The sequence below is a fragment of the Sciurus vulgaris genome, assembly GCF_902686455.1.
Source record: "Sciurus vulgaris genome assembly, chromosome: 5".
Taxonomy (NCBI): domain Eukaryota; kingdom Metazoa; phylum Chordata; class Mammalia; order Rodentia; family Sciuridae; genus Sciurus; species Sciurus vulgaris.
In genome coordinates, this window is record NC_136465.1 from 171135663 (window position 1) to 171154466 (window position 18804).

General features: G+C 59.1%; 3 protein-coding genes across 4 annotated transcripts; all 3 read left to right on the forward strand.

Annotated features, from left to right (window-relative positions):
* Positions 1-277: 277 nt before the first annotated feature.
* H1-0 (H1.0 linker histone) lies at positions 278-2320 on the forward strand. The gene has a single exon (XM_079140570.1). It carries the CDS (start codon positions 637-639, stop codon positions 1219-1221), a length of 585 nt encoding a protein of 194 aa, XP_078996696.1. The 5' UTR covers positions 278-636; the 3' UTR covers positions 1222-2320.
* A 514-nt stretch (positions 2321-2834) lies between these two features.
* Positions 2835-9184, forward strand: GCAT (glycine C-acetyltransferase). Of its 2 annotated transcripts, XM_079140569.1 has the most exons (9): positions 2837-3084; positions 5075-5205; positions 6753-6854; positions 7146-7292; positions 7737-7891; positions 8004-8086; positions 8204-8375; positions 8646-8767; positions 9009-9184. In XM_079140569.1, the coding sequence occupies exons 1-9, from the start codon at positions 2889-2891 to the stop codon at positions 9158-9160; spliced, it is 1260 nt and encodes a 419-aa protein (XP_078996695.1). In that variant the 5' UTR covers positions 2837-2888; the 3' UTR covers positions 9161-9184. The 2 variants fall into 2 exon arrangements, with proteins under 2 accessions (XP_078996694.1, XP_078996695.1); XM_079140568.1 differs by having other exon boundaries at positions 2835-3084; positions 8004-8375.
* Positions 9185-12451: 3267 nt separating this feature from the next.
* On the forward strand, positions 12452-16572 carry GALR3 (galanin receptor 3). The gene is made up of 3 exons (XM_079140127.1): positions 12452-12946; positions 13818-14195; positions 15003-16572. The coding sequence occupies exons 2-3, from the start codon at positions 13837-13839 to the stop codon at positions 15769-15771; spliced, it is 1128 nt and encodes a 375-aa protein (XP_078996253.1). The 5' UTR covers positions 12452-12946; positions 13818-13836; the 3' UTR covers positions 15772-16572.
* The last annotated feature ends 2232 nt before the right edge of the window (positions 16573-18804 follow it).

An 18804-nucleotide genomic window follows, 5' to 3' on the forward strand; every position in this document is an offset into this window, starting at 1 on the left:
AGCCCCCCGCAAAGGGGAAATGTGCCGGCGCGCCAGCGGTCCTCGGCGCCGTTTGGGGCGCGTGGCGGGCGCGGGGGGCGGCGGCGGGGCCGGCGGGCCGCCCGGCAGGGGAGCCCAGGGAGCCGGGCAGCGGCCCCGGGCGGCGGCGGGGGGCGGGAAGGCCCGGGCCGTGGGGAAAGGTCGGATTTGCTCGGCGGAAGAAACACAGATGGCGGCGGCGCGGCGCCATTCCGGGCCGGGAGCAGGCAGCCAGCAGCCCTGTCCTCACCGCGGTCCGCCCGCCGCCGCTAAATACCCGGATGCGCCGCCCGAGCGCCAGACGCGGAGCTAGGAAAAGGGAGGCAGAGGAGGCGGAGGCGGAGGCAGAGGCAGAGGCAGAGCAGGAGCCCGAGCCCGAGCCTCAGCCAGGCGCCCGCGCCGAGCGCACACCGGCGCGGCCGGGCCCCGCTAGCCCTCCCGCGGCCCGTGCCCGGCAGGAGAGGCCGCGACCCTTCGCCCGCGACCCCGACAGCCGGACTCGGGACTGGCCAGCTGGTCAGGGGCCCGAGAGCAGACCCCGACTCGGGCTTTGCCCAGCCTCCGACCAGGGCTGGTCCTTTGGAAGGCGCCTTCCACAGCAGCACCCGGCGGGCCACCATGACCGAGAACTCCACGTCCACTCCTGCGGCCAAACCCAAGCGGGCCAAGGCCTCCAAGAAGTCCACAGACCACCCCAAGTATTCAGACATGATCGTGGCCGCCATCCAGGCCGAGAAGAACCGCGCCGGCTCCTCGCGCCAGTCCATCCAGAAGTATATCAAGAGTCACTACAAGGTGGGTGAGAACGCCGACTCCCAGATCAAGCTGTCCATCAAGCGCCTGGTGACCACCGGTGTCCTCAAGCAAACCAAAGGGGTGGGTGCCTCCGGCTCCTTCCGTCTGGCCAAGAGCGACGAGCCCAAGAGGTCAGTGGCCTTCAAGAAGACCAAGAAGGAAGTCAAGAAGGTGGCCACGCCAAAGAAGGCCACCAAGCCCAAGAAGGCTGCCACCAAAGCCTCAAGCAAGAAGCCCAAAGCCCCCCCAGTCAAGAAGGCCAAGAAGAAGCCGGCTGCCACGCCCAGGAAGACCAAAACTCCCAAGGTTGTCAAAGCCAAGCCCGTCAGGGCGTCCAAGCCCAAGAAGGCCAAGCCAGTGAAGCCCAAAGCCAAGTCCAGTGCCAAGAGGGCCGGCAAGAAGAAGTGACAGTGGAGGCTTTCCCATGGACGCTCCTTCCTCTCTTTTCTGTAAATACTTTTCTCCTTTCTGCTCTGTCCATCCTCATCTGCAACCCTTCACCCCTTTCTGTTCTGACTTTATAAGAGATAATGTGGATTCCTTAGAAATTGGGGGGGTAACTCCCAAGGACCGAGCCACAGACCCCGTCCGGGTGTGATGAGGATGTGCTCACTTGTGTTCTATTGATTTGCTAGTAATCTTAGGGGTAGGGATTCGGGTGGGTGTGTGTTGGGGGTTTGTCTGCTGAAGGCAGATGGGGGAGGAGGGAACAGCCAGGCGGTTTGCTCTGGCTAGCCCAGAGGCAGCAGGGATGGGGGCTGTAGGACTGTCTCCCACGTCTTGAGCTCGGGCACCCCTTTTGAGAGTTTCGGAACCCTTGGTGGGGAGGAAAGGGGTGGCAGCCGCCAGCGGCACAGACGTGGAGAAAACTCTCCCTGGGCCGACCTCCCAGTGGCCAGCAGTGGCAGGTCCAAGCCCAGTTTCCTTCTCACTTTTGTTAATCTGCCCTTGTGGCCTCTCTGTTATCTTAGGGAAGGGGAGGGGGGTCCAAGTGACAGCTGGTTGGGAGAAGCTAGTGCTTCTCCCAGTCAGCTAGAAACTAGCCATTGGAGGGTCTTTGTGGCTTTGCAAAGCCCCCTGTTAAATGGGAGGGGGAAGGGGGGGAGTCAGCCAGCCAAGTGCCTCAGTGTGCCCTGTTGAAACTTGGGTTTCTCCACATGATTGATGGATTGTGCCCTAGGAGGACTTTTTGTTGTCCCTCCTGTGTAAGACGTGGCTTTACTTGGGCCCAGTAGCCACTTAAAAACCTCTCGACCTCTTTTTACTTTTATAAGTGGTGGTAGGCGGGAGGGGGGCGGGGAGTGGACGGCAGGACCCTGCAGCTGTTTGGAACTTGCTAAGTAGTGTTAGAGCCAGGTCTGTGCATGTGTGTATGTATATATGCCTGTCTAGGGCTGGACCACGTCTCGCAGGCAGCGGGGAGAAAAAATCTGTACAGTTGTCTTCCTCTTATTTTTAATAGCAGACTCGCGCACTTGCGCGACCCCCCAACTTTTTTTTTTTTTTTTTTAAACAAGTGTTATTTGTGCCGGGAAAAGATTCGCTGTCGTTGTAATTTTAAAACTTTAAAATAAAACTGGGAAAAGGAAAAAAAAAAAAAAAAACCTGGGGCGATGTACTTTTCTACACCTTTAAGACGGGAGGAGAACGCGGAGAAGTGGGGCTGGCGCGCAGCGGGGGGACTTCTGGGGCCAAGTGTGCACCTGAGAATGCCCCGGGGCGGGGGCGTCCCCAGGGCCGGACGCAGACCTTAGGATTGGAAGAGGTAGGACGGGCCTCAGCCTTCCTCTAGGCTCCCGCCTCTGGGGTCCGGGGGACAACCCTCCGAGAGGCGAGCGTGTAGGCAGGGGATGGGAACGGGGTGGCAGCCTGGCTGGGCTGGACCCGGGCGCTACTTCCTCCAGTTCTTTACAAATGCATCGGCTCTCGTCCTTGGCTGATGCCGCCACGCCCCTTGAAGTGGGCCCCTCTCGCTGCGATTGGCTGCCGCGGCCCGGCCCCCGGCCACGTGACCGTCCGCGGCCGCCTTGCACACGGCACCGGGCTGGCGGGCGTGCACTGGCACGGTAGGCGAGATGTGGGCTGGCAGCTTCTGGCGCGCTGCGCTCTCCCGGGCTCCCTGCGGCAGTCGCGCGCAGTCAGCGGTGGCTCAGCTGCGCGGCATCCTGGAGCGGGAGCTGGAAGGCATCCGCGCCGCTGGCACCTGGAAGAGTGAGCGGATCATCACCTCCCGCCAGGGGCCGTACATCCATGTGGATGGCGTCTCCGGAGGTAACTTCCGCTCCTGGGAATCGTCCGACCTGGCTGGCTGGTCGAGGGCTTGTCCGGGGCTCGCACAGTAATGGAGATTCTAGAGTCGGAGCTGGGATTGGGGGCGGCGCCTGCATAAGGTAGCTCCGGGTCCCCTTCCCATCTGTCAGGCTGCTATGGCTTCCCAGTGTTAACTCTAACCTGGTTAAACTCGTTCCGACGACGGGAAGTGATTTACCCTTCTTGGCGCAGAGGACAGGGATAGACCGAGGCCTCGCCCTGTGAGAAGAGACCCAGCTGGCTCCCACCTGTGGTTTCAAGGAAAGGTGGTGGGAAAATCTATTCTTAAGCGGCTGCTGTGTGAAGAGGCTCTACTAATTTTCGCACGTGGACTTCTGCTAGTCTCTAAATATAGGATTGACTAATCTCATTTACAGTTGCAAAAGTTGGAATTCAGAGATGTGATTTGCCCAGAAACCCCCAGCTTGCTGCAGGTAGTTGTGGGATACTGGACCTGGAAATTCAGCTAACTGGCCAGAGAGGGCAATTTCAAAGTCAAAACCAGCAAGCAAGTTCCAGGGTTGCTACAGAAGCCACACATGCATGGTCCCCATCAGGTCTCCCTCATTTCACTGCAAGCAGTGGTCACTGCCAGTCTTACTTGTACTGGCCTCAGATGGGCAACGGTTAGCAACAGGCTCCAGGACCTGCTGTCTCCCTAGGAAATAGACCTGAATTCCTTGGTACTGATGTATTCCTTTGGAAGTCTAGGAAATCCTTGTCTTCCCCCAGGGGAAACATGGACCCCCAGAAGGCACTGGGGGTCCATGCACCTGACTATGTGGTTATCATTACCTGTCCTCTCGGAAAGGTGAGGGTAAAAAGAGGGTCAGAGGCAGAAACCCTGTCCTCCATCCAGGTACTGTCCAACAGAACCCCCAGCCAGAGGGGCCCAGAAGAATGCAGAGGTATTTAATCAAAAGATGGGAGGTTAGCTGGGCTGGTGCACACCTGTAATCCCAGCTATTCTCGAGGGTGAGGCAGGAGATCCACAAGTTCAAGGCCAACCTGGGCAACTTGATAAGACCTGTCTCAAAATTAAAAATCAAAAGGGCTAGGGATGTAGTTTAGGGGTAGCGAACCCCTGGGTTCAATCCCCAGCACCACACACATGCACCAAAGATAGGACATGAGATCAAGTTCTCATCCTGTCCTCACCTTGCCCAGAGTGTGAACCTTCCTCTCCTCAGGCTTCAGGTTCCTCCTCAGGTCAGCCGTGTTGCCTTTGGGCTTCATAATTGACCGAGGCCTCAGAGGCACCACCATTGGGGTTGCAATTCTGTATGGGCAGCAAAATAAACTCTGGAATCAAAACTGCAGTGGGGCCAGGCATGGTGGCACATGCCTGTAATCCCAGCAGCTCAGGAGGCTGAGGCAGGAGGATCATGCATTCAAGGCCAGCCTCAGCAACTTAGCAAGACCCTAAGCAATTCAGTGAGACCCTGTGTCAAATAAAATATTTTTTAAAAAGGGGAAGAGATAGGGCTCAGTGGTTAAGTACCCCTGAGTTCAATTTCTGGTACCAAAAAAACCCAAAAAACCCTGTAGTGGGCATCTCACCCAGCCCTGTCCTTTTACCCACAAGGAAATCAAGACCTAGAAGAGGGGTTGGTGGGGTCTGCGGGGACAGGAGAAGCCTGTGACGAATGGCTGAGTTCCTCTGGTGGGATGTGATTCACTCCAGGGTTTAAATCCTCATCCTTCACAGTGCAGCACTGAGCAGGGACCCCTCGCTGATCCTCCTTCTCTGTAGCTGTTGGCTTCAGTGCCTTCTGGGGGTTCACCAGCCCCCATCCTGGCCTCCATCCCAGAACGGAGCATCTGTGTGATTGTAGCCTCCTTACCGGTGAATCCAGGTTCCTTTCCCCTCTGGGCCATTTCTCTGGGGCCTGGCGCTGTGACCTTCCCACCCTGCCTGAGACACTGTGTCATCTCTTGCCCTTTTCTTCAGGGATCCTTAACTTCTGTGCCAACAACTACCTAGGCCTGAGCAGCCACCCCGAGGTGATCCAGGCTGGTCTGCAGGCTATGGAGGAGTTCGGAGCTGGCCTGAGCTCAGTCCGCTTCATCTGTGGGACCCAGGTACACAGCGGATGTTGGGGGTGGCAGTTGCTGGTCCCTGCTGTCTGCTTCCCACAGTCAGCAGGGCTGGTTTCGCCAGCTCAGCTAATCCCAGTGCCCTGGGCCCATGCTAGCCCCAGAGTGGGCTCATAGAAAGGCTGGGCGCGGGCCTCTTGCTGAGACACCTCAAGGTAAGAAACTACCTTTCCCAGCTTCTGTTTCCCCACCTGCAGAGCAGAGTGCCTCACGCGTGCACGACTGCAGGAGGAGGGGAAGGCAGGGCTTGTGAACGAGGGTTCTGGAGTGTTGGTTCCTAGTGCTGTCATTTATGAGCTCTGTCACTCTGGGCAAGTGTCCTAATTTCTGGTTCCCTTCATTGGTAAAATGGGGAAAATAGTACTTAATAGGACTGTTAGAAATTAAAGAGTTAGTACAAGTAAAAATCCTTAGAACAGTGCCTGATCCACACTTCATAAATTTTGACTACTATTTATTGTGTGATAAAACGTATTCACGTTAAACATGAAATATATTCAGTACTTACTATGTCGCAAGGACATTCCAAATAGTAACTCACTAATATCCTCTTAACGATCTTGAGTGATAGATGCTGTTCTGATCTGTTGTCGACATGAGGCCTTGGAGGCCCAAAGAGGTTGTGATTTGTCCGAAAGCATACAGCTTGTCATGGTGGAATTTGAACCCAGGTGGCCTGGCACACTTTTTTCTCGAAGAGAAGTAAGGGTGAAATAAACATCAGGGCAGAACCCCTGTCTCCCACACAGGAACTCTCCTACAAAACCCTAGCCAGCTGGGGGTGGGGACACATGCCTGTAATCCCAGCAGCTTGGGAGGCTGAGGCAGCAGGATCTTGAGTTCAAAGCCAGCCTCAGCAATGGTGAGGCCCTAAGCAACTCAGTGAGACCCTGTCTCTAAATAAAATACAAAATAGGGCTGGGGGTGTGGCTCAGTGTTTTAATGTCCCTGGATCCCGCCCCCCCCAAAAAAAAAAAAAAAATAAAACAAAAATCCCTAGCCAGACCAAACGGCTTTCAAATCTAAGATGCAGACACTCAGATGAACAGTTACTTATGTAATCCTCTTCTTTGCCATGAAGCAACCCAAGGGATACTCCATTTGCTATTAGGAAGACATCTTCTCTAGCCTGTAATTCCAGTGACTTGGGAGACTAAGGCAGGAGGATCACAAGTTAGAGGCCAGCCTTAGCAACTCAGCAAGACCCTGTTTCAAAATAATTTTTTTTTTTTTTTAAAAAGGAAAATGTCTTCTTTCCCCATCAGCACCCACAATTCCTCCATTAGATCCACCCAGGATGGGAAACCTAGCAAGTCCCCAACTTGGTAGGAACCATCTGTCAGATTGCTGCCGCTCTGGAATTGCCTGTGTGGTGCAGAGAGAGGGATAAGGCCTCGGAGTGTAGAAGGCGGGCAGGCAAGGCTGAGGCTGCTGGCCTTCTGGGCTCTGTGCTGGGTGTGTGAGGCCCTCTGAGCCTCTGTCTCCTAGGACTTGTCCCACGTGACTCCACCTGGCTCGTGTACATGTTTTAGAGCATCCACAAGAATCTAGAAGCCAAGATAGCCCGCTTCCACCAGCGGGAGGATGCCATCCTCTATCCCAGCTGTTTTGATGCCAACGCTGGCCTCTTTGAGGTACGTGGAGGCTGTGCATGGGAGCTGGTCATGGATGGTTTAGGGTGGGCCAGTGGAGAAGCCAGAAGGAAGCTGCTGCTGTGCCTGGACACTCGAGTGCCCTTTCTTACAGAGGTCACGGGAGGGCCTGGCAGGTGTTCTAGGAGGAAGGCTGGGGCTGGCTGGGGCTGGGGCTGGGGAGGGCACCTGGCTTCCCTGCCCAGAGGAAGGGCTGGCAGTAAGCTCTGACCTGGGGGCCCTGGGGGAAGGGGCCGGAGGCTGGGCGAGGACTCCTGGAGCTGCCTCCCTCAGGCTCTGCTGACCCCCGAGGATGCCGTCCTGTCAGATGAGCTGAACCACGCCTCCATCATTGACGGCATCCGGCTGTGCAGGGCCCACAAGTACCGATACTGTCACCTGGACATGGCGGACCTGGAAGCCAAGCTGCAGGAGGCCCAGGTGGGATGAGGCTCTGGGGCAAGGACCTGGGCTCGCCCTCAGCCTCCGTGGTGAAGGCACCGAGGCTCCCATTCGGGCACGGCCTGGAGGTCTGAAGCCACCAGGTCTCCAACCCAGAGCCTTCAGCCACACAGCTGTGTTCTGTTGCGCCAGCTGCCCGAGGGCAGCGGGCACCTCTAGGAGAGGTAGAAACAGTGGTAGGACCTGGCTTCACCTCAGCCGGCCCTCTGGGACTGGACCCAGGAGCCTGAGGCCCGAGACACCTCTCACTGCCCAGGGGCTGCGTGCGGCTCTGGACTGCCCTGGAAGAGGCATGTAAGGCACAGGCGGGGAAGAAAGGTGGCGCGCCCCCATGCCCACCTCTCAGGTCCCCAGGAAGCACACGGGCAGGTGCTTTGGCCCAGCTCACCACAGTACTTACCACCCGCTCTTTCTTACCTGTAGAAACAGCGGCTGCGCCTAGTGGCCACCGATGGAGCCTTTTCCATGGATGGGGACATCGCCCCCCTGCAGGAGATCTGCCGCCTCGCCTCTCAGTATGGTGCTCTGGTCTTTGTGGACGAAAGTCACGCCACCGGCGTCCTGGGGCCCACAGGACGGTGGGAGCACATGGCACCCGAGGGTGGGTGGAAAACCGGGATGCCAGCCCCGCCTGACCCATGAGTCTGGCTCTCAGGAGGCCAGTGGCAGCCATGGCTGCTTCCCTTGCAGGGGCACCGACGAGCTGCTGGGCGTGATGGACCAGGTCACCATCATCAACTCCACCCTGGGGAAGGCACTGGGCGGAGCATCAGGTGCTTCGAGGGGTATCAGGGCAGGCGGGGCAGCAGAGGCGAGGGCAGCACTACTGTCCCTGGGGGGCTCGGGGTCGGCTCTGCCCGACCCACCCCTCCCCTCTCGCTTGTTCTCAGGGGGCTACACGACAGGACCTGGGCCTCTGGTGTCCCTGCTACGGCAGCGGTCCCGGCCCTACCTCTTCTCCAACAGTCTCCCGCCTGCTGTCGTGGGCTGTGCCTCCAAGGCCCTGGACCTGCTCATGGAGAGTAGCACCATTGTCCGGTCCATGGCTGCCAAGACCCAGCGGTGCGGTTCCCAGCAGGGAGGGGCAGGCGGAGGGGGGATGTGGTGCGGGCTTCCCGGCCCGCAGGTGCTCTGCCTGTGCCTGTGGTCTCCGTGTCCCCGCTGGTCAGCCCTCTTTCCACCTATCTTGTTCTGCCTGCCCTGCGCCTGTTTCCTCAGCTGCCCTGAAGAATCTTTATTGGATCTTCTTGCAAATCTGGACACAGGTCCTGGGCCACGTGCCCAGCAGCAGCCCTGTGGATGCTTCTCAGTGCCGCCCTGCTGTGTCCACAGGTTCCGCACTAAAATGGAGGCTGCTGGCTTCACCATCTCAGGAGCCAGTCACCCCATCTGCCCTGTAATGCTGGGTGACGCCCAGCTGGCCTCTCACATGGCAGATGACATGCTGAAGCGAGGTAAGGCAGCTGGGGCAGGAGGACCCATGAGGATCCCAAGGAAAGAAACGGGGTAGACTGGGAACGCCTCCTCCCCGCGTCCCCTCTCTAGACCTGCCGCGGTCCCTCCCGGCAACCCGACCACCGGCAGCACGTCTGAGACCTTGGGCAGCTGCTTCCCTCGCAGGCCTCGGGGAGGTTGGCACTGTGCCGCGTCTCCAGAGCCCGCCCTCTGCATGAGCTCTTGCTGTCACCTCCACAGGCATCTTTGTCATCGGATTCAGCTACCCTGTGGTTCCCAAGGGCAAGGCCCGGATCCGGGTCCAGATCTCAGCGGTGCACAGCGAGGAGGACATTGACCGCTGTGTGGAGGCCTTCATGGAGGTGGGGCGGTTGCACGGGGCACTGCCCTGAGCTCTGGACGGACAAGTAGAGCCAAGGCCCAGGCCTGTGCCACGAGGGTGTGAAACAAGAGCGTGAGAAGTGGCGTGACACTCTGGTCTGCTTTATTCTCTGCGCAGGCCCAGTCCTGTGGTGGGGTGACGACAGGCAGGAGCCAGGGCTGCAAGGGAGGCTCCTTCAGGAGGACGGCCCCTCCCGGGGTGACCTCTCCAAATTAACACAGAGAGTGTCTCGGCAGTAGGCGGGGACACTGTTGGCTCAGCTGCACTCCGTGGACCCTTCCCCAGGCCACCCTGTTCTGTAGCCCCCCAAGTCTCGCATGGGTGGATACCTGTCCTCTGCCCCATCCACAGAATGTCCTCTAGCTACCCAGACAAGAAGAGATGGGGTGCCCATGCCCACGTTTGGGAGGAGAGGTAGGGCATTTAGGTCCCAAAGAAAAGCATGTGAATCGCTACTGGAGAAGCCCCTGACAATCTGGAACGCTGTTCCAGCCCACTTTGTCCCTGACTCCGTGACCGGAGGCAAGCCCCATTTCCTGGGTGTCCCAATTTGCTCTACAGTACAGAGGCTGTTACACTGAGGTCTAGGCCTTTCCATGGCGTTCCTTCCAAGGCCTGCGGCCTCACGGTCAGTCGCCAGGGGGCGCAGCGATATCAGGCTTGAGCCGCTACCGCTCGCCGCCCGCTCCGCCTCCTCCAGACTGCTGGCCTTGGACTGCACGATTTGGGCGGCCCGCAGGCAAGGCCAAGAGGGCCGATCCGCTGCTCCAAGGCTCCAACCTCCCTTTTTCCTCCCAACAACTCGCCACTCCCCTCTTGGAGGTGCCAGCCTCTTTGCCATAGTCGCCTCCCCTGGTGCTACATGTGCCACCGGAGAACGCCTGCATGGCTCTTAGGGCTCGGCCTTGTGGGCTGGCGGTGCTGGTGGGGGTGGGGAGCGAGTTTTGAGTCTGCAGCTCCAGCCTCCGCGTGGTGTGGCCTTGGAAAGCGTGTAGTTTGCCTGGCGTGCTACGTAGGAGGAAAAGGCCCCTTTTCATTAAGAACAAGAAACCAGGCCCACATCTCTGGCGCCTGCAGCCCTGCTGTGCCTGGACACTTTGGGGTGGTTGATCAGGGCGAGCTCTGGCCCAATCCTGCAGGTGCTTAAGGCTGAGATTCTGGGCATCCTGGCCTGCAGTCCAGAGGAGCTTGGGGCAGTCGGCAGGAGGTCCTGGTGCTCTAAGGGATCAGGCGGCACTGCGGCAGCTGTGTCAGCGGTAGGAACGCTCGCCCGCCACCACCACGGGGGTAGAGCACTTGGCGCCTGGCGCGCTGCTGCGGGGGGGTGGGGGGAGTGGAGGGGTACCTGGCCCAGTGGCAGCTGGGGACTCATCCAGCAGTGCCAGAGCAGCAGCTTGAGGTGCGTGACTGCGCCGGCCTGCAGGTCATGCCTGGTGGCCAGGAACAGTCAGGAGGTGACGTCGCTGTCGGTGTGGCGGGGCCAGAATACAGGGCCCAGGTCTACCGAAGACCAGGTGAGGCCATGGAGGCGAGGTCCACCAGCCAGTGGCCTCCGGAGCCTCCTGCAGCTCCTGGGCGCCGCTGCTGGTGTTGAGCTCCTCGCCGGCAGTGCGGGCAGCGGCAGCACAGCGACCTCTTAGGCCAGCTGGCCGCGGCAGCACCCCATACAGTGGGCCAGCTTGCGGCTCAGCGTGTCCATCCGCCCTTGCCGGGTCCGCCACTGTGAGACGCCTCCGCCGCCTAGAAGGGGTCGTAGGGGGCGCACGGCAGACTCACAACCGATTTGGGCGCATGTGTTTCTGCTTGGGCGCATAACGGTGGTCGCCAAACACCCGTGACAAGCCGTAGGGTCGCGCAGGACCTGAGGGGCGGCTGCGGATCAGCAGCAAGTCGGTGCCCTGCGGGGCCCAGAGCTCGGGGGACCGCTCCCAGGACGCACGGTCCACATCCTATGCATCGGGCCCTTGGTTGAGAGGCGCAGCCACGAGCAGGGCCACGGGCAGAGCAGGAGTAATGGGAGGAGGTGGCAGCGGGGACCCGCTGGAGGTCGGGTCATGACAGCATGGCAGGCCTGCCAGCCACTCTTTCCGTGGCCACCCCTCCCCCTCCCTTGCCCCTCCTCCTCTGCCGTATCTGCTCCCTGGGCCCTAGTACTGCCAGCCCAGCCCCCTGGAGGAGAGGCACTGAGGGCAGGGAGCTCCCAAGGAGCCAGAGCAGCCATCATGGGTCTAAGAGGCTTTCCAACCCATTCTGGGATTCCTGAGTGCCAGGGCTGCTGCTGTCCGTGATTCTAAAACACCACCACACCAAGCCTGGAAGCTTACAGTTCCCCTGCTCCGGGAGCCCAAGATCCTACACCGCTAATGCCCTCACTCAGTTTTGATGGTTCTGGATTCAGGTTTGGAGAGTCTAGATCTGATTCCCAATAGCTTCAATGCACTAAGTCTCTGTCAACGTTTGGGGGATTCTCTACTAGGTGAAACTGGCTTCAGAGTCACCTCTTTGGAGGAGCTGATCCCAGGGTCTTCCCCAGCTCCTCTGGCCTCCAGTGGAAGACTCAGCTCTGCCAGCACCCTTCACAGTCCCTCCTCCCGTCCGTTTCTAGAAAGACCCTTCCTGGACTCATGGCAAACTGCTTTCTGCCTCACTACACCTGCCCAAGGTACCAGCAACCTCCTGATTATAAATCTAGTCCGCCGCGCCCATCCAGGTGCCAGCTGCTCTGTCCTCTGGAAGCATTTGGCTGTGTGCCACTCCAAGGGCCCAGGCCACACCCCATGGTGGAGTCACACAGCCACTCACCTAGACCTCCTGACCTCTTTGGCTCTTGCCTGGAGAAGAGGCTCCTAATAGGTCACTCATCGATCTCTCCCTCTCTGTCCATTCATTTGACCCCAGGTCACAATAAACCAGACATGTCCCTGCTCTAGAACCTTCACTAGTTCCCTGTTATCCTCAAGCTAAAGAGAAATGCTTAGGTTCCTGAACTATCTGGTTTTCAGCTGGACTAAGCCCTTGGAACAAGTTTAGAGGAGATGGCTTTCTGGGCGTTTACAGGGCCTGAGGAGGGGGTCCTACCCGGAGTCTGCAGGAAGGGTGCTCATGGACTGGCTTCCCAGCTCAGGGAAGCCTTTTAAGACTAGGAATTCAGCCAGACCTGGTGGCATACTCCTGTAATCCCAGCTACTCAGGAGGCTGAGGCAGGAGGATCACAAATTCAAGACCAGCCTCAGCAACTTAATGAGATCTTTTCCAAAAGAAGGTGGGGAGGGCTGGGGATGTAGCTCAGTGATAGAGTCCCTGGATTTAATCCCCAGGACCACACACATACACACAAGGACTACGCAGCCTACCCTTTCTTCCTGTGGATTGGTGTAGAGAGGGGAGAGGAGAGGGGCGGAGTCATCAGCAGGGCTTACGGAGGTGGGAGTGTCAGGAACAGGCTGGGCTCTGGGCACGGAGGGGTTAACCACAAAGCCAATCTGAGAGAGCGAGATCAATGGTTACTCCCAGGAAAGAGAGAACGAGGCAGCAGCAACGCAGAAAGGCAGAGAAGAGCCAGGCAGAAGAGCATGCCACCCGGGGAATCAGGAGTGAGCGGGGTGGCTGGTGGCTACTCTGGAGGGAGTGCCCAAGCCCAACTCAGCAGAGGGGGCAGAGGAGAGGAGGGGCCTTGAAGGCGAAGAGGGAGAAGTAGGAGGCAGAGCTGTACCTGCCGGGAGGCACAGCCGCTGAGCCAGGAGGCAGCCCGAGCTTGGCTGTTCCCACCCAGGAGGGCCCCGTGCCCAGGGCTGAGGTGGGTTTTGCCCATCCTGGGCTTTGGGGGCTTGCTGCATGCTGGGTCCTGGGTGGGGGCAGGCGGCGCCCTTCTTCCCTCCTCCCTGCTTCCCTACCCAGCTCCTAATTCGTCCCTACCCCCATTGTCCCAGCATGCAAGGGGATCCACAGGTAGTAGGTGTGGGCTCCGGGATGGGCAAGGATAAGGTTATCAGAGGTGCCACGTTACAGTCTCCGGTGAGCCTTCCAGCCTAGGAGCCAGGCTACCAAGATGCACCCAAGGTGTGCCATTCACCACCATGTTCCCTCTCTGGGCCTTAATTTCTCCATGTTCAATAAAGACCCTACGGTCTTCCTAGCTTTGCCCTTGTGGGGAATCTCACTAGACCAGACTCACCAGTGACTTAGGGATGTCACACATTTTGTTAAGGCTACCTGCCTGAAGTCAGAGAAAGTCCCAAATCCATGTCCAAGGGTCTCCCCTGAGCTTCAGAGTCACTTGGAGAAATAAGGGAAATACACAAGCTCCTGGGATTGATGCCGCCCCTCCCCCACCTGTCAGATCTCACCTGTTCTATGGCCTTCATCTGCCTCACGAGCTGGAGGTGTCTGTCCATAACTCAAGCAGTCCTCTGCACCCCGGGTCATAGGAGTGTTCCCTAGGAATCTGAGGAACTGCATTCCCCCAACCCCGCCAATGTGACTACCAGGGACTTGCTCCCACAGTGGCTCTGAGTACTGACTTTAGGCTTTGCTCCTTCTCTGCCATTTCCCGTGAGCTTCCAGTCCAGGACGCCCAGCCAGACCCAGGCTGGGGAAACTAGGGCCTCCAGGACAAGTGCCCAGAGCAGGGGACACACTGCCTGAGGACTCCAGCTTCTCTTCCCCAGGTGTCCATCTGATGGGGAGATGGCTAACACCCAGAACATTTCACTGGCGAGCCCGGGAAGTGTGGGGGCCGTGGCAGTGCCTGTGGTCTTTGCCCTCATCTTCATGCTGGGCACAGTGGGCAATGGACTGGTGCTGGCGGTGCTGCTGCAGCCAGGCCCAAGTGCCTGGCAGGAGCCAGGCAGCACCACGGATCTGTTCATCCTCAACCTGGCGGTGGCTGACCTCTGCTTCATCCTGTGCTGCGTGCCCTTCCAGGCCGCCATCTACACGCTGGAGGCCTGGCTCTTCGGGGCCCTGGTCTGTAAGGCCGTACACCTGCTCATCTACCTCACCATGTATGCCAGCAGCTTCACCCTAGCTGCCGTCTCGGTGGACAGGTGCGCTGTGCTGGGGCCCAGCTGGGGAGGGAGACCGGAACAGATGCTCACTGGCCTTAGGAAGGAGACAGTGAGGGGCCAACAAGGGATGGGGAGGGAGAGAAGGAAAGCCTTCTGGGCCACTGCAGGGGGTGCCTCAGGGGATCCTGTCCTCCCCACCACCACCAGAGTCCAGGGGACATCTCTTCGGTCTCAGTGTTGACACGGTACCTAGCACAGAGGAGGTGTTCTGTAAGTGTGAAATTCGTGGCAGAAGAAATTCCCAATGTGCTAATAAGGTATTTTACAGCTGATCACACCAAGCCCAGGGCATGCGCATGCCTGCGTCCTGTGGCTTGAAACTTGGCCCAGGGCCTAGTTGATAACCCTGGGCAAGTCACCTGTTTTAGCCTTACTTGATTCCTATATAAAAGCATCCTGGATGTCTAAGAATTCGTAACATCTAAGTGCCCGCCTGTAATCCCAGCGACTTGGGAGGCTGAGACAGGACCACTGAAATTTCGAGACCAGCCTCAGCAACTTAGCGAGACCCTGTCTCCAAATAAAAATAAAAAGGGCTGTGGGTGTAGCGCCCAACACCAAAAACTGAAAAATAAAATAACATCGAGGGGCGACTGCGCCGTGCTAGGGGCCAGGCTTGGCTCTCAGCACGTAGCCTGTTAGCGCCCTGAGTCTGTAGGAACCCCCGACCGTTCAGACCAGGAGCTCAAGGTCCACCCGGGCCCAGGTCCCCTGCGCTGGGGCGTGGACACGGGCCGGCGGGGGAAGGCCGCCGCCCGCGTGCTGACCCCGCACCGCCGCCCGCAGGTACCTGGCCGTGCGGCACCCGCTGCGCTCGCGGGCCCTGCGCACACCGCGCAACGCGCGCGCCGCCGTGGGCCTGGTGTGGCTGCTGGCGGCGCTCTTCTCGGCGCCCTACCTCAGCTACTACGGCACGGTGCGCTACGGCGCGCTCGAGCTCTGCGTGCCCGCCTGGGAGGACGCGCGCCGCCGCGCCCTGGACGTGGCCACCTTCGCCGCGGGCTACCTGCTGCCGGTGGCCGTGGTGAGCCTGGCCTACGGGCGCACGCTGCGCTTCCTGTGGGCCGCCGTGGGCCCCGCGGGCGCGGCGGCGGCGGAGGCGCGGCGGCGGGCCACGGGCCGCGCGGGGCGCGCCATGCTGGCGGTGGCCGCGCTCTACGCGCTCTGCTGGGGCCCGCACCACGCGCTCATCCTCTGCTTCTGGTACGGCCGCTTCGCCTTCAGCCCCACCACCTACGCCTGCCGCCTGGCCTCGCACTGCCTGGCCTACGCCAACTCCTGCCTCAACCCGCTCGTCTACGCGCTTGCCTCGCGCCACTTCCGCGCGCGCTTCCGCCGCCTGTGGCCCTGCGGCGGCCGCCGCCGCCACCACGCCGGCTGCCCCGCGAGCGCCCGCCGCGCCCTCCGTCGCGTTGGCCCGGCGTCTTCGGGCCCCGTGGGCTGCCCTGGGCACGCCGGGCCTCGCGGAAGGCTGCCGGCCGGCGGTGGCTGGGGCAGGGAGCCCACCCACCTTGGAGAGGCCGGGCGAGCCCTGTGCGCCCGAGGACCTGAATAAACCTTGCCCTCTGGACTCGGCTGGTGTCCGTCCATCTGTCTGCCTGTCCCCTTCCTGCAGAGCAAGACGCCTCTGGGCTAGGGGACCTGGCCAAGGCCAACAGCTCTCTCAGGAAGCAGAGCAGTGGCAGATCGGTGGCAGATTTGGGGTTCCAGTGCAGTGGACGCTCCTGAGAGGAAAATGGGTCCACCCAGCCGGGCCCAGCCCCGCGTCGCTGGTTCTGTCCAAAGCTAGCCAGGAGGACAGTCGCTCTACCTATCCATCTGGTGGACACCTTCCAGGTCCTGCTTCCTCATTACCTGTTACCAAGACCCTTCTCTGTCCAGACCCTGTTCTAGGTAATTTAATACTAGCAGCTAATAGCAAATATTTGTGTATCTCACATAGCGCTACCTTTTTTTGTTTGTTTGTTTTTCAGTGCTGGGGATTGAACCCAGGGCCTTGTGCTTACAAGGCAAGCGCTCTACCAACCCAGCTATATCCCCAGCCCTACTTTCTTTAATTGTTAAGACAGCCTTACAAGATAAACAGGATTAGTCTCATTTTACAACTGTAGACATCAAGGATCAGAGAGGCTTAGTGATTGTCCAAGGTCACATAGCTAATGTTTGGAAGAGTGCGTTTGAACCTGTGGCTGTCAAAGCATTTCTAATCAGTGGTCTTCCTTTTCTACTTCTGGGGCCTCTTCTCTCTATCTCCATGGTTCCCGCAGTTTTTCTTGGTTCTTCCTGCTTCATGTGTACAAACCTGCAGCTCCCCAGCTTGTCACAGCTGACTGGATTCTCCCCAAAACTCTGAGAGTTTCCAGTTTTCTTCCTTAAGAGTGTTCTGTAACAAGCACCATGGCAAATGTCTGTAATCCCAGCTGCTTGGGAGGCTGAGGAAGGAGGATCTCAAATTGGAGATCAACCTCACCTACTTAGCAAGACCCTATCTCAAAATAAAAATTTAAAAGGGCTGGGGTTGTAACTCTGGTAAAGTATTTACCCAACTTGTGTGAGACCCTGGGTTCAGTAGCCTGCGAAAGAGAGAGTGGGGGGCGGGGGTGCTCTGCTTGGCTACTCAGGCCAAAGGGCTAGTCAGGCTTCGCTTTACCAGTCAGGTCCCGGGTCCATTCCCTGGTCCAAACATCCTGCGTTATTCCATTAGCTAAGGCTCAGGAGAGACACTGAGTTTCACTTGTGGCCCCAGCTGGCCTCCCAGCGGCCCTAGCTGCCCTGCGGCCCCTCCCTCCCTGCCCCCTCTCGCAGTGGGGAAGTCTGTGGCTGTAGAAACCACTAATTAACCAATAAATCAGTCCTGATGGTTTGGAGCGGCCCCCTTCCTCCCTCCCTTCCCACACATCAATAACATTTATTAGCTTTGGGACGGAGGCCTGAGACCCTGCGCCTCCGTGTCTCCTTACTATCCATGCGTCGTGGTTGCTGGGGCACCAGGAAGGCCCCTCCCTGACAACGGACAGCTGCTGTGTCTTCATCACTGCCGGCCACCTGCCACAGACCCAGAGGTCAGGGTGGCCGCGGGAGACTGAGGCCAGCTGGAGGAGCCACCGCTTCCAGGGCCTGGCCCAGGCTGCCGCACCCACCTCGCACTCCTTCCCCCACGGCTCTGCCTGGGTTCCTGCGGCCGCCTCTGGACATGGCGGTGGGGGTGTTTCCCGGAGGCAGGGGCTGGGATGCTGCCTGCCAAAGCGCTGCGTGTGACTAAGCCATCACCCTTGCCCTCTGTGTGCCTTGCCCAGCCCTGGCCAACAAGGGAGAGTGTCTCCATTTTCAAAAGAGCTGGGGCACAGGGGTGGGGTAATATGACCAGAACCAAATAGCAAATGAGAGGCAGGGCTGGGATCTAAACTGGGCCTGAGGGATCACTCAAGGGCAACCTAGCAGCCTCAGGAAAACACGGAAGGGCCGCAGACGGCGACACCCGCCAAGCAGACAAGGGAACCAAATGCCCTGGGCTGGGCGGCAGCTGCACAGCTCCATGTTGGCAGGAGCAGGTAACCCAAGGCAGCCTCCACCCGGGATGGACAGGAGACCAGGTCACGTAGCCAGGGAGCAACAGAACTGGAGTTTGGCCTGCAAGAAACCCTGGAAAGGAGTTGGTCTGGGAACCCTCGGCAGTGGCCCTGGGTTCTAGGACTCTGTTCAATTGGCTGGCACCCTGAGACCTCCCGGTTCTGAAGCAGGTCTTTCTGGCCCAGCAAGTGACATGAAGGTCCAGGTCCTCATGTAGCAGAGACCGTGCAGCCTGACACTTAGCAGACACATGCAGATGCAGGAGGACAGGGTGCTAGGGAAGGAAGACTTGACCCCGACGTGCTTTCTCTTCTTTGTCCTCAAAACATTTGAGGCTTGGGAGAAGATAGGAGACTCCAGTCTGGCTGGAAAACCAAAAGCAAAGAGAGGACAGCACAGTGACCTGAAGAATGGGGCCATAAACAGTCACACTGTGTTCCGACAGGGCTCGGAGTGGGGAGCCTGTCTTCCTGGGCCGTGCAGGCAGGAATCCCAGAGGTGACATTTGATCTTCATTTTCCTGGAAGGAGGTGGGGAAGGCGCACCAGGTGGGCAGCAGCCGGCACAAGGCAGGAGGGCGCGGAAGCAATAAGTGGGTTTGTGCAGTTGGAGCAGAGTGGGGTCAGCAGGGGAGGGGGCGAGGGCAAGTGGGGAGAGCGGGGGAGTCATCCAGGAGGGGAGGGGCCCCCCAAGAGGTGCCGCCCAGAGAGCTGCGGGTTGTTGTGGAGAGCCTGGGAGGACAGAGACCAGGAGAACGCTGTTCCAGCCCTAGTGAGGAGACCAGCTAGTGCTGGGCCGGGGCTGGGAAATTACTTTTGCCACCAATGTGGCAGGAAAATTGATGGCCTGCTGCTGGGCTTGGACTTGGCCCATGAGGCTCCTGGGTTTGCTTCAGGGGGCTAATGAAATACTTGGAAGAGCAGATGGTAGTAATGGTCTGGTTAGGAGAGAACTGTGTGTCCTGCAGAGCCCAGGGCAGGCGATGTACCGGCGTAGGGGCTCAGTGGGCCCTGGCCTC